A 14,176-nucleotide genomic window follows, 5' to 3' on the forward strand; every position below is an offset into this window, starting at 1 on the left:
TTCTTCCCCTTTCCTTGCTGCTTCAGCATGCTTGATCTGGGTATCGCCATTCATGCCAAATTCCTGAGGTCTCTTTACTTCCTTCCCATCACTGGGAGATGACAATCAATTCTGCCCACCAAGGACGAATCAGGTCTACCCCATTCCATTTATCTGTTGTTGCTACTTGTCCTATCTGTATATTTTTGCAGGCTATGCAGTGCCATGGTGGAAATCAAGCAGCTGTCATTTTCCTAAGTGCGGGGCATATACTAAAAGAATAGCCCTGTCCATGGGCTATTTGGGTTGTGATTCAACACAGCCTAAATTCATGCTACTTTTCCAGGCTTTTAAGAAACATACCATATATGTATGTTTTACGAAGAGAGAAATATTGGGAGAAATATAGTCAGGCCAGCTGTAAAGCATCCAGCAAACTCCTCTGTGGGTTAATATTTCAGAGCAGATAATCATTTTGTGGGAATTAGACTAAAATCCCCCACTCTCTGGTCTACATCAGATATGTATGTATTAGTAGAAGAAAAAGAGGAGTTTGGATTTGATATCCCTCTTTATCACTACCCGAAGGAGTCTCAAAGCGGCTAACAATCTCCTTTCCCTTCCTCCCCCACAACAAACACTCTGTGAGGTGAATGAGGCTGAGAGGCTTCAGAGAAGTGTGACAAGTCCAAAGTCACCCAGCAGCTGCATGTGGAGGAGCAGAGACACGAACCCGGTTCACCAGATTATGAGTCTACCGCTCTTAACCACTACACCACACCAGCTCTCAGACTTGGTGTGTACCTTGCTTCGTGTGAGGGCCTCTAATTCTTCCCAGCTCCTGATAGCCAGGTCTTCATACTGAGCTCTCACATCCTCCACGATCCGGTGAGGGTCAGGGTTGTATCGGTTGTTATCAATTCCCACCACGACAGAGATGTCCTTGATTTGTGACATCACCTCTTCAAGTTCCTAGGTACAGCAGAAAGAAGACCGGGCTTGAGTTGTTGCCACGCATATGCAGAGTCATGTAATTACCACTCGCAACAAAGGACTAGAAGTTCAGCTGTGCATGGATATAATATTAGTTAACATTACTTATCACTTATACAAAACTTTTCACCGACATTATCTTAGCATAAGGTAACCCTAGCACAATGCCCAGAGACAGTGCAAAGGAGGTCACAGCTTTGCATAAAATGTGCACACACACATTATATGTGCAGAAGCAAGTTTAGAAATAATGACTATAATTTAAACAGAAATAGAGACTTCCGGGGTGGCGCCACCGGCAATGGCGGACTCCCTCTGAACTGGAGGGAAGAGCTCTGCGGGAAACGGGTCTTCTCCGCTACGGCGAAGTGGGGACCCTTTCAAAAATCACAGGCGGATGAAGCCTGTGAACATGGGACTCGGCGGGCACCTTTAGCGCCCCCCCCAACTCGCTAAGGAACCCACCAACGGGCTCCGAAGTGAAGAGGGGGAAGTGGCGCGGTGCTGAGAGTCAACGGCTATTTCCGTGGAGCGAAGCCACATAGCCATTGCCGGAGAGCGCTGCCTTTTTCCTGGGACAATCTGGACTTTAAAATAAGCACCCGTGAGTACTTAGATTTTGAACAATTGGACATCAAACAAGGACTAGCGAGCAGAAAAGAATTGGATTTTAAAATACCTATTTTAATTTGGTACGGAACGGGAAGGTCTAAACAGGAAGTCAGCCTTCCGTTCTTTTGTAAACAGAATAAAGCAAAGACAATATAAACTAGAGCTAAGAAAATCGTCTCTAAAGGACTGGATTTCATCATTTATAATTGTGGAACCCCCCTTTGACAGCAGGAGAAGGGGGAGGATCATTTTTAGACTGTTTAAAGTGAATTTAAAGTAAAGTAGCTTTCCTCCGTCCTGATACTGGAGCGGGGGTGTCAGGACCGACGTTTGAAGTTCACTGACCAGAAATAAGTGTTTTTGACAGATAGTGAAAAGAAGAGAAACATAGTGATTCCAATGTTCCTCTTCGCATTTGAAAGGAATAAATATTGACAAAGTATCTTAAAAGGGGAAACTCTGTTGCAAGAACAAACAGAAGTTTTCCCCCTAGAGGGAGACTGTGAAACTGTAACCAACTCCAGGGAGTCGGCAGCTGTTATAGATTACAATCATGGGAACAGACATTTGACGTTGCAGGACAATGTATTCAGAAACCTTGTTGTGTGTCTTTTATAAAACAAATGCCCTACTGGAACAATTACACGAAAAGGTGAATTGGATGGCGACCTCGGCTAGAAATTTGGAACAGGCAGTGGGAAACTTTGAACAGGCGGTGGGAAAATATGTGGAGCCCACTCAGGAATTAAATCAGGAGTGTGTCTTGACAGAACAGGCCCAACAGGAATATGAGCTTTCGGACTTGACAAATGAACTTGGAAAAAGCCACATTTGGAAAGAAAAAGTTTGGTTTGGCTTGGAAATGGGGGGCTGGATTGACCCCCCTATGCTGAAATGTCTGGACTTTTCAAATATGGCAATGGGCCGTGAGATGTTTGGGATTGTGGGGGCTCCTAATCTTGGAGGGTTTTTGAAACATGCTGTTAAATACCATATGGAATTTAGTGTTGAATATGGAAAAGGGGCTGATCTGTTGAGAAGGGTTAAAAATATTGCCAAGCTGGAGCTACCACGAGCAGGAGACAAAGGAAAATACAGCTACAAATATGAAGAAGAGCTGCGGAAGGGACATGGAAGAGACTTGAGGGCCTCGGATATAAGGTTGCCAGGTTAATGAGCTAGATCGACGTGATAATAAGGACTGACAAAACCCGGAACCAGGAGGAAGGGACGCTGGATGAAGATTGGACTTGTTTGTATTTCTTTTCTCTACCATTAGAACTGTTTTATAAAATTGATGAACATTAGGAAAATGTTGGAATGAAATTACTTGGCTTTAGCAAAAATGTTTAAAGAATTATGAAAGAATGTTATGGTTATGAGAAGCTGGTAAGGACAAGATTTAAGTTTTAAGCTTTAAGATTTATCTTATTATAGAAAGATAAGACTAAAACAGATTAGGGTAATGTAATGACAGAATATTATGAAATATGGAAAGGATTTGCTGGGATAATTAACAACTAGGATACAAAGAAAGGGAGGAGGAGGAGGTCTAAGAAAGAAGGTAATAACAGTTGAGGATTTGGAAATAATGAATTTGTTTTTTTAAATGTTTTTAATTGTTTGTGATGTATTGTATTTTTTCCCTCTTTTTTTTCTTTTTTTGGTTTGAATTTGCATTTGTTTTTGTCTATATTTTATTTTGTAACATTTTGAAAATTCTAATAAATATCATTAAAAAAAATATAAACAGAAATATGATACATCTTACCACAGTGGGGAAGATGGTGTAAGGTGGAAAATATGTCCCTACACCTCAGTAACCCCTACAACAACTCTGCAAGGCATGTTAGTATCATACCACCCCCATTGGTCCATCTTGCTCAGAAATGTCTATGCTAACCAACATCAGGACACTGGGGTGTCAAGAAGGGGTGTTTCCTGTTGGGAGATAACGCCGAGGCCTTGTGCCTTTCCCCAATGCAGTGTCGCCCGGGATTCTTCACTCTGGTCTCCCGTCACACTGATGCGACCCAAAGCCTCCTGGGACATGAGCACATGACCAGCAGAGTCCAAAATAGAAGCATTAGCCTTGAGGTGTAACATCTAATCCTTATTAGGGTAATGAAATCAAACATAACAGTACAAACAGTATAAAATAAACATGGCTCCTCTTTCTCTCTCTTCCTCAGAGAGAACGCTGAAACAAAACATCACTGTGAGAGTACAGTGGGAGGTAGGGAGCTAACAGCGTATCTCCCTTTCTGCTTATATAGCTCGAACAATCAGCAGCTGAAATGCATTACATACAGACACGTGATCCAACAATCCTATAACTGCAGTGCAGGGAGGGGTGAAATCCTAACATCCCATCTGGAAATGAACCCGAGACCTTTTGCATGAAAATATGAGCTCTGCCCATGAACTGTTCCCTATTTCCACCTAGATCCAAAACCTTCCTTCCTTCCTTCCTTTTTTCTTTCCCTCTCTTTCTCTCTCTCTCTCTCAACATGTAGCAGCTCCCTGACCTCTGGCACATACCCACAGCATGACTGATGCTGTCATGATACAGAGGAAGGGTGCCCAGACTGCACCTAATAAAGGCGGGATTCAGCTCAGTAACTCTCAAAGGCATCATAATCCCAGCTAGCAAACCACACACACATGCCTGCGTGGCTGAAGGGCAGGCAAGATCTAACTTGAAGGATTCCGAAGCCAGAACACTTTGGGTGTTTTTGTCCAGCTTCCTCCTCCTCCAACCTATGCCTTTCTCCAAACAACCTTGGTTTGTGACAGCCAATCTCCATTGGGCAAATGGATTCACTCCACCAGTCTTAGCCCTTTTGTTTTTCCTCACTTTTATGGGAAGTTTAAAACTGTTTCCACATGGAGGGTTGCAGTTTTGCTTGCCCTGACTCTTGCCTCACTGGGAAGGAACAAAGGCAGAGGCTGGAATCCATGGTTTGCCCACCTGTAGCAAAAAACTGCTTGCCACCAAGCAGAGTTCTCAAAGTACTGTCTCTTCCATATATACCTATTTCCTGAGTAAAGTAAACAAGAATTTTTGCACTTGGGTGGCACTGTGGGTTAAACCATAGAGGCTAGGACTTGCCGATCAGAAGGTCAGCGGTTTGAATCCCTGCCACGGGGTGAGCTCCCGTTGCTCGGTCCCTGCTCTTGCCAACCTAGCAGTTTGAAAGCACGTCAAAGTGCAAGTAGATCAATAGGTACCGCTCTGGCGGGAAGGTAAACGGCGTTTCCGTGCGCTGCTCTGGTTCGCCAGAAGCAGCTTAGTCATGCTGGCCACATGACCCAGAGGCTGTACGCTGGCTCCCTCGGCCAATAAAGCGAGATGAGCGCCACAACCCCAGAGTCGGCCATGACTGGACCTAATGGTCAGGGGTCCCTTTACCTTTACGCCCTCATTTTAAAAGGAACTAAAGCCTAGAGGTATAGATGCAGAGAGAAGTATGTGTGCACAGTTCTGAAGCATTCACAGAAGAATGGCAACAACCAGGATATGTTAACTCTACAGCAATTAAGGTTGGCAACTTTGGGGAGGGGCCAAGAGGCAGAGTCATGGCAGAAGGCGGAGCCAGGCAGATGGCTTTATGATGAGCCGTTAGCCGCTTCGTTTAGTAGTTGATTTTGCTGCTAAAGACCAACAGGGCTCCCCCTCTGTAAATTCATGAACTCTGACAAAGTGAAGGCTGAACAGAATATCCAGTTTTCTAGACACATAGCTGAAGGCTCTGTTTAAAGATTGGGAGGGGCAAATGGCTATCAGAACACAATATATAAACCTATATGAGCAAATCAGGTAGACATGTGTGCACATTTTTATTTATATACACCACCTTCTGATAAAATATCAGGGCAGTGTACACGCTTTAAACCCCATTAAAACAGCAGATAACAATAATTAAAATGACTGGCTACTCAACAAAAATTTAAACAACTGCACTTGCTTGACCCTTTTCATTCATACCCTGTTTTTCATGGCCCAGAATCTTCAATCTAGATACTTGAAGCACAAACAATGCCACCTTGATACCATTTTCCCTAATATATGCACATATATATTTTTGGTAGACATTGTTTGGTTAGATAACTGCATCACAAAATTTGGATAACTGCAAATGCTGAAAGATAGCTGTATTTTGGTTTGCATCAGTGGGGTGCAGTCAGTGGACTAGGGGAACTACGCTAGAGCCCTAAATGTTCTCCTGGTGCCTTCTTCCCAAAGCCTAGGAAGCTCACACACGTGACGTCACCCCCCCATCACCCTCACAACCTGGCGCCTCTGGCCCTAACTGTTCCCCTAGGAAAAATTTCACCGCAGGCCATCGATTTGCATATTGGTCTGGGAAGTGCAAATTTGGTAGATTTGCCTATAGAATGAACTGGATGGAATTTCTCTCTCACCTCAAGCGCTGATATGTTTAGAAAAGTTATTTTCATAATGTTGGACAGAGAAACAGAAGAAAGGCTTGTGCAAAATTAACCAATAACCGTGAAACGGAAAATACTAAAGGGAAGTGGATTGAGACACACCCAGTACTCGATTTATGTATAAGCTAAACAGCCTATAGCTTAGGGCACTGGCGGAGGAAGAGGAGTGAGGGGGGAACGCAGCGCCCCCGGCAGCATGATCGCAGTGGGGTGCCATCGCAGCTGCCTCCCGCTAATGCTGGGCGCCACGCCCATTTGGGTGGCGCGTCATGCCTTGGGACACATGCCAGCCGCGCCCCCATCTGCTCTCCGCCCTCCGGCCCCAGAACATGAAGCTCTGCCACTGGCTTAGGGTCCCACTCTCTTGGGGGCCCCAAAAAAATTTAAAGGAAAAAAACACCTGGATGTACATTTCCAAAATATAAGATAAAAAACAAATAAAATAAAACCCACATACAGCAACGGTGTTTTGTTTTGTGTTGACTCCTATGATGTAAGTAATTGGCCCCGCCTGCTAGCATGCTTCCCAAAATATCATTGGTTTGCTCATTTCTATATCAATTACTTTGCTAAAATACATATTTTGTTATGTGCAAATGGCTTTAGAAACCTATTAGGTCCATAAATTACCATACAGCATACATTCAACACAAAAAAACAGCGGCAATTTGTTGTTGACAAAGGACAGCTGGGAATATAAAGGGCCCCCTTACCTTCAGTAGCTTAGGGCCTCATCAAACCTAAATCCGGCCCTGGACACATTCGTACATTCCTACTACTAACACTACTGCAGTCTAGGCTTGGTTATAACTCTGACTTCTCTGTTCATGCAGAACAGAGATGGGGCTGTTTGCATTTAAAATGTCTAGATTTCAGTGCCATGTAAAGCTGGCCATAATTTTTTACTAAATTTGTATGCCACCCTACATCTGTAGATCTCACAGCGGTTATTAATGAAGCAGGTCAAAGAACTGTGCACATGACTGTTCACACATTGCTTCTGATAGCCATTTTTCCCTCCCAGTGTTTACCCAAAATATTTAGCTATGTGTCTTGGACACCGGAAATCCTATTCAGTCTCTACTTTGTCTTCTGAATTTTTGTCCTAGACACCGCCCACACATTTTCAAATTTACTTTCGTAACCTTAAGATCTAGTAACCTGCTTGAAATAAGTGAAGCATCCTGAAGCTGAGGATCAGAGGGTGCTAAAATGTGTATGGTGCAATCTGAGGGAAAAGCAGGTGGGCTTGGGGTAGGGGAATCCACTGCTGCTGTTATGATCTCCTACTGCTGGTGACATTTGCATTTGTATATGGAAACTTCTGTGGGCTCTCTGCCTACCAAGACTGCTTGTGAAATAGAAAGTAGGGAGGAAAAGGACCAGAGGCACAGGAAGGTACAAGACAACCATGGAAAGAGCCTAAGAAAAGTAATCTCTGCCAGTCCTGGCAATCATTACAGTCTCTACCTTCTGGCCAAAGCAACCAATGCACAAGAAAAATGGAAGCAAAGGAGACATGGTGACAAACTAAGGTAAGGTACCCCTGCCCATACGGGCCAGTCGTGTCCGACTCTAGGGTTGTGCGCCCATCTCACTTAAGAGGCCGGGGGCCAGCGCTGTCCGGAGACACTTCCGGGTCACGTGGCCAGCGTGACGAAGATGCTTGGTGAGCCAGCACCAGCGCAGCACACGGAAACACCGTTTACCTTCCCGCTATAAAGTGGTACCTATTTATCTACTCGCACTTAGGGGTGCTTTCGAACTGCTAGGTGGGCAGGAGCTGGGACCGAAAGATGGGAGCTCACCCCGCCGTGGGGATTCGAACCGCCGACCATACAATCGGCAAGTCCTAGGCACTGAGGTTTTACCCACAGCGCCACCCGCGTCCCTGGTGACAAACTAGCTCTACTTTAATTAACAGGCCACTCCATTAATGTAATAACCTTGGAGTCATTTTATGCTGATCGCTGGAGCACTGTCTGTGAAATGGGAGCAATAAATGGGAGTTCTAAACCTCAGTGTGCACGATAAGGCTCAGGAAAGCTTTGAAACACCTCTTCTTTAATTTATTTGGCATCAGACAAAGCAGGGAAGGCCAAGTGGCTTGAAGTGAGTCTGCATTTCAAGACAGGGCAGCAGTGGCGTAGCATGGGGGGTGCAGGGGGGGGCCGGCCGCACCGGGCGCAACATCTGGGGTTAGGGCAAATCCACAGGTTAGGGGGCGCAAATCCACGGGTTAGGGGGTGCAAATTACTTGCCTTGCCCCGGGTGCTGACAACCCACGCTACGCCACTGCAGGGCAGGGCAAAGGTGCTATATCTGGCACAGGTAGAAGGTGGTAGATGGGGTCGGAGTGATTGCAGAAAAGCTTGGTTTAAGAAAGAGGTACTAGAGCAGGATTCCAAGAGCAAAAGAGAAATGGGTTGGCAAACAAGAGTGAGAAAGATTGTCCTCAACAGAATTGGCTTTCCAAAGCAACTGGCAAGGCTGGGCCAGTCTCCACAACGGAGAGGAACCGTCATGCTAGATTGAGCCAAGCAGTTCAGCAGACTCTCTCCTTGCGGACAGCATATCTTGAATTCCTAAGGAAAAGTCACCGTCTGATTATGTATCTAGGCCAAATGCAATGAGGGCGATGTGGGCAGGAGAGTGAGTGCTGCTGGGGAATTCCTTCCTGAAGCAGCTGAAGATGTTTGTGTCTCAAACAAGTAGGGCTGTCATTGCACCCTCGTTGCAGATCCTGCGCCTGGGGGAGATTAGAGGTCTTGCTTCACAGCTTGGGTCGTAACTGGTGTAATATGTTTTGGAATGGTGGGCACATGTCACAGCTACATGCTCTATGCATTTTGTCAAAGTAAATAAACCCTGATTTTTATTTTTTTAAAAAAATATAATTTGCAGTTGTCTTCCTAATTTGTCTCTGGCCATCATTGAAGCTACTGTGCTGTTGTTGTTTTGAAAAAAGAGTTTGCCTTGTCTTGCAAGGCTGTTCTTAAGGGATCAGCCTTGGCTGAGAAAGTGTCACTTGGTGTGCTCTGACGCCTCAGACAGTGTTGTTGTAAGATCAAATTACATGGTTCCCACCAATTGCTATGTGGCAGCATTGTTTGCTTTGCACTGATTTTGTATGGAGAATGAGCTGTAACCCACAGGTGTCTCTGTGTTTTGCTTAAAAACTGAACAAGCATTAAGGAGAACCTTCGCTGAATTAGGAACATACAGAAAACTGAATTCTCTCTGGAAATTCACCATAGACCAACAGTCCAATCTTTACGCAAGCAAAACACACCTGTAGCCCATCTTGCTCTTTCATGCTTCCTCTTACCTGTTCATAGATATTTTTCATCAACTCTGCTACAGCAAGAAGTCCACTCAGTTTCGCTTCAAGTTCAGTTTTGTGCAGGAAGCCGTTGTCCAGATCCTGTGTAGAACAGCAAGAGAAGAAGAGTTTGTGTTTTTTCATTTGAGTTGGAACTTTTGACCAAAAGTTAAGAGTGCCACAACATATTGTTGAGGAGGGGAGAAGTACCCTCTGCTGACCAATGCTTAGATGCTCTCTAAACATTCCCACCATAACTCTGACCTTCCCCATTCAGAGCCACAGGGATTGAATAATCATACACCGATTCTCCTACTTCCATATGTGCAGTTACAAAATGCAAGGTGCTTAAAAACATACACCCATGTCAAGAGTGGTTTTAAAAAAACCTTCTGCTTTTCAGGAACACTTTCCATGTTGACTTCTTTGTTAATGAACCCTCTTACACATTTACTACTGCATCTCCAGGCAGTACAGATTATTCCGGGGCATGCTCAATTTGTATAAGGTGATGGCAAGCATATTCAGTCTCACTGCTGCCACGTTTGAGCTGCGTCCAAAACTCACCCAGCCTTCTTCTGAAGCTGCACATGGAAGATCACAACATGTGTACAATCTACTTTCCAGGTTTGCTTTTCCTCCTCCACCTCCTCCTTGTTGGAAAACTTTTCGGAAGCTTTTGAGGAGGCCACCCAGATGCTGATGGACCACAATCCCCATCATCCCTGATCATTAACCATGTTGAATGGGGCTGATGGGAGTTGGAGTCCAACGGCATCCAGAGGGCCACAGGTTCCATATCCCTACTTTAGAGGAACTCCAAATTTCCTGTTTGGAAACCAAAATCACAGATTGAGGGAGTTCTGGTATGTGTACCTGCTCTCATTTAGGCTTGGGTTATACACTTCCCTTTTCGCTCCATGTCCCAAAATACATGTAAGATTTTATCACTCCTTTAGGGTTGCATCAAACAAAGTTGTTCCATTTGTACAAGGGCATCTGCAACAAACTTCCCTTCCCTCTCCTTTTCCTTATGCTGCCATTTGCTCTGGAGGGTTAGGGGCATGCACACCAACTCCTGGGACGCGGGTGGAGCTGTGGTCTAAACCACAGAGCCTAGGACTTGCCGATCAGAAGGTTGGCGGTTCGAATCCCTGCGATGTGGGTGAGCTCCCGTTGCTCGGTCCCTGCTCCTGCCAACCTAGCAGTTCGAAAGCACGTCAAACTGCAAGTAGATAAATAGGTACCGCTCCGGCGGGAAGGTAAATGGTGTGCTGCTCTTGTTTTGCCAGAAGCAGCTTAGGCATGCTGGCCACATGTCCCAGAAAAACTGCGGACAAACGCAGGCTCCCTCGGCCAGTAAAGCGAGATGAGCGTCGCAACCCCAGAGTCGTCTGCAACTGGACCTAATGGTCAGGGGTCCCTTCACCTTAACCTTTACACCAACTCCTAGGGGCTAAGGCAGTCCCCCTCAATGTATTTTTGATGAGCCCAGACCCCCTCAATGTTCAGAGGATGTTCGGCTCTGCCCCCGGCCCTCAGGACATTGCACATGTGACATCAGGATGTCGATCAGGCCCCTCAATCAACTTGCAAAGATGGTGCCTCTGGTTAGGAGAACCCCATAAACAGATTTGGGAGGGGTGGGGGGGGGGGAGAGGGAGGAAAATTTTTGTTGCACAAGGAGCAGTCCTTGCCCAAATGGTATGACATTGTTGCATATAACTCTTCGTTCTGTTGGAAATTAGGTGGATCACAGAAGGAAGGAAGTTGGGCTGGTCCACAAATTACTCCTTGAATTAGAAGAAAAAATTAGGCTGTTGAATGGCACCAGCAGAGTAAACAGAAAGGTAGTTGCAAGCTGGTTTCAATGCAGGATGAACACATGTAAAAGGAATTCGTAATTCATAGCAGCAGCAGCAGTATATCACAGGGAATATTTTTTGACGCCCAGCTTTGTTTCGTACTTAAAGGTCCCCATAGCAATCACCTTCAATGAACATTCAAGGCTGTCCATCAAGAGGTGGAGTGAGGCAACTTAGAGGTAACACAAGAGCGTCGTTATGCCTTAAGAACAGGAAAGGCTGGAAATTTCTGTTTGCACTTAAAACATCATGGAAATCTTGAACAAGTTTCTTATAATCATACAGGTTTGTCCCAGACATGCTTGTCTGACTGCCAGATGACAATGAGCAATTACAGGTTGTCTTGGTTCCAATGTTTTTAAAACCTCCTTTTCAGAAGAATAATTATAATCAAGGTCAGAGGCCAAAATTATTCGATACAATAATATGGCTGCTGCCCAAAATCATGATTCATTTACAGCAGTATCTAGAAATAACAAATGCTGTAAGGATTTGACAATTATCGCAGTCCAAGTTTCGCTTGTCCTGTAAGTGGCAGCCAGGACGTTGACAAAGCTAACAAGTTGGATTAGAAAGAGTGCAAATCAATTTTAAAAATTAAAAAGCCAAAATGTCTAATTTTGAGAACTCCATTTTGAACCCCTCTTTCACTTTATTCATTTCAGTAATATTTTTTTCAGCGTATAAACTATATTAAAAAAGAGATAGTTGACACCTTTTTGAACTTCAACCCTTTTGGTTTAAATAAGCACTTTCTTTGTTTTTCATTTATTCCTAGTGGTCCAAATGGACCTATAACCACCCTTTTCAGGCAGACACAACTTAGTCAGGTCTAACCACACTGTTTCCATTTTTCTCCCTCTTTGAAACCAGTCCATTTTCTCTCTTTTTGTCTCTCTCTCATGCCTGTCTGTGTCCATTCCAAAGCAGATAATCTCATCAAGGGACAATCTAGGAGTTCCTGGTTTAAACAAAAGAAGTGGCCCAAACCCCCCCAAATGGAAAAGCCTTTAAAAGTTTTCTCTCTCTTCCATAAGAGATTTTATGTAAACCTGCCAGTGATGCAGCTGTCATCGAGGGAGATGGGTATAGGGCTGGGAACCAGCACTAACACTGCATGGATGTGAAACTGAAGAGTTTTGGGTCTACTTTACCTTTTTGAGTGTCATGAAGGTGAATTCCATCCCAGTGCGTTTGTTTATTTCTTCCTCATATCTAAAGGAAAGGAAGGATGGCTGGTATGAATGAAATGGCAAAAGGTATAATTTAAGCAGTGTATATAATTTAGGCTCTCAAGATCTGTTTGTTTATTTCTTCCGCATATCTAAAGGAAAAGAGGGATGACTGGTATGAACGGAATGGCAGAAGGTATAATTTAAACAGTGCATATAATTTAGCTGCTCTAGATTGATTTCCATTTTCTGTTTAGGAAACAGAACCGGTGTTTCCCTCACATCCATCCTATCCCACTCACACGCCACACAAAAAGTCACGCCTGAGCTATCATCTCATTAACTTGTGAATTATCATACCTCTTAGAGACATAATTTTGAATGATGGGCCCATTCTGCTGGATCCTGTACAGATAATGCTGCAATAAGAGATTGTCCCTGCCCTAAAGAGTCTGTAGAATGACTAGAAAATGTTTGGGAGGAGAAATAACGTGAGAAATAATAGCAGATGAAATAAGGGCACTGGGCGAGTGCAGAAGATGTAGGAAAATAATCTCTAATTAGCGTGTGGCTAATCACGCCATCCCACTGCCTCAAAGAACAAAAGAGATTTCCTTCATCTGCACCATCCCATTTCCTTCTTCCCAAGCACAGTTCAAAACGATTGTGGCATGGTGGCTGGTGGCTGTAGGTCCTTTGTGGTCCTCTCCAACACCACACCACAGTTCCTTATCACATCAGATCAGGGTTTCGCAAACTTGGGTCTCCAGTTGTTTTTGGACTACAGCTCCCATCATCCCAAGCTAGCAGGACCAAGGGTCAGGGATGATGGAAACTGTAGTCCAAAAACAGCTGGAGACCCGAGTTTGGAAAACACTGCATCAAATGCCCATTTCATATGGTTACTTCCCATGACAGTGCTTCTCTCTTACCTTATCTGCATCAAGAATGTTTATATTATATCCTATGGTATAAGAAACAGCATCTACCACCACCCCCTGCATGGAACAATAATTATAGTGTCTCAAAATGTGAACCAAGGGGCTCAACTAATGGAACCCTTTCTAGAGAACTCCAAATACAGAGCGGACACCTAGGGCAGCTGCTGCCATTTTACATTATTGTGATGGGAAGAGTTGCATGGTGTTGACTGATGTTCACCACCACCACCTGCTGCTTCCATCCTTTCTACAGTGTGCAGCAGCAAACGTTAGAACTACAATGACTAAGGTCTCAAAGCCCTATATCTCCAATTTCATCTGCTCAACTTGCATACAGCTTTGCCAAAGGATGACAATGCCAACATCTCCAGGCTTAACAGAACTGGATGGACAGGGTGGTGCCCCCTTGTATCTAAGTTCCCAGAAGAGGCCCCATCACTGTAGGTGTTTTAAACAGGTTTGTTAAGGAGCTAAAGATGATGGGATGGGAGTGAGGCAACTCCATTTTGTGATGCTGGCAGCCTGCAGTCATAAAGACACTTGTGATCCATTTTCTTCTCAACAGGAAGTAGTGGAATGTAGCCTTGGGTGGCATGCAGGTCCCACAGGGGCCCCTGAGGCAAGCTTTGAACACAATGGACTGCATTAATATCCCCTAACAACTTAGAATGCTTTCTCTTCAGTAATGCAATAGCTTGTTATTGTCTAAGTAATAAAAAGCAAGCCTTTCCTGAGATCAAATGAGAGTGGTGTTGAGGCATGGCTGGAGGGCTCCAGATGTTGTGTGTTATCGATACGACTGTGATACATTTTACTCCTGCCCCCCGCCTTTAGGTTTCT

General features: G+C 44.5%; 1 protein-coding gene across 1 annotated transcript in view; it reads right to left on the reverse strand.

Moving 5' to 3' along the window:
* Positions 1-14,176, reverse strand: part of LOC310755842 (uncharacterized protein) — a 51,684-nt gene that overhangs the window by 11,293 nt on the left and 26,215 nt on the right. Inside the window, exons 3-5 of the mRNA XM_083599179.1 lie at positions 12,378-12,438; positions 9,365-9,460; positions 784-951 (exon numbers count right to left, since the gene is read on the reverse strand). Of these exons, the coding sequence (XP_083455305.1) occupies positions 784-951; positions 9,365-9,460; positions 12,378-12,438 (325 nt within the window). The remainder of the gene's footprint in view (positions 1-783; positions 952-9,364; positions 9,461-12,377; positions 12,439-14,176) is intronic.

This window comes from Podarcis filfolensis, assembly GCF_964270895.1.
Source record: "Podarcis filfolensis genome assembly, chromosome: 2".
In the NCBI taxonomy this organism is placed as follows: Eukaryota; Metazoa; Chordata; class Lepidosauria; order Squamata; family Lacertidae; genus Podarcis; species Podarcis filfolensis.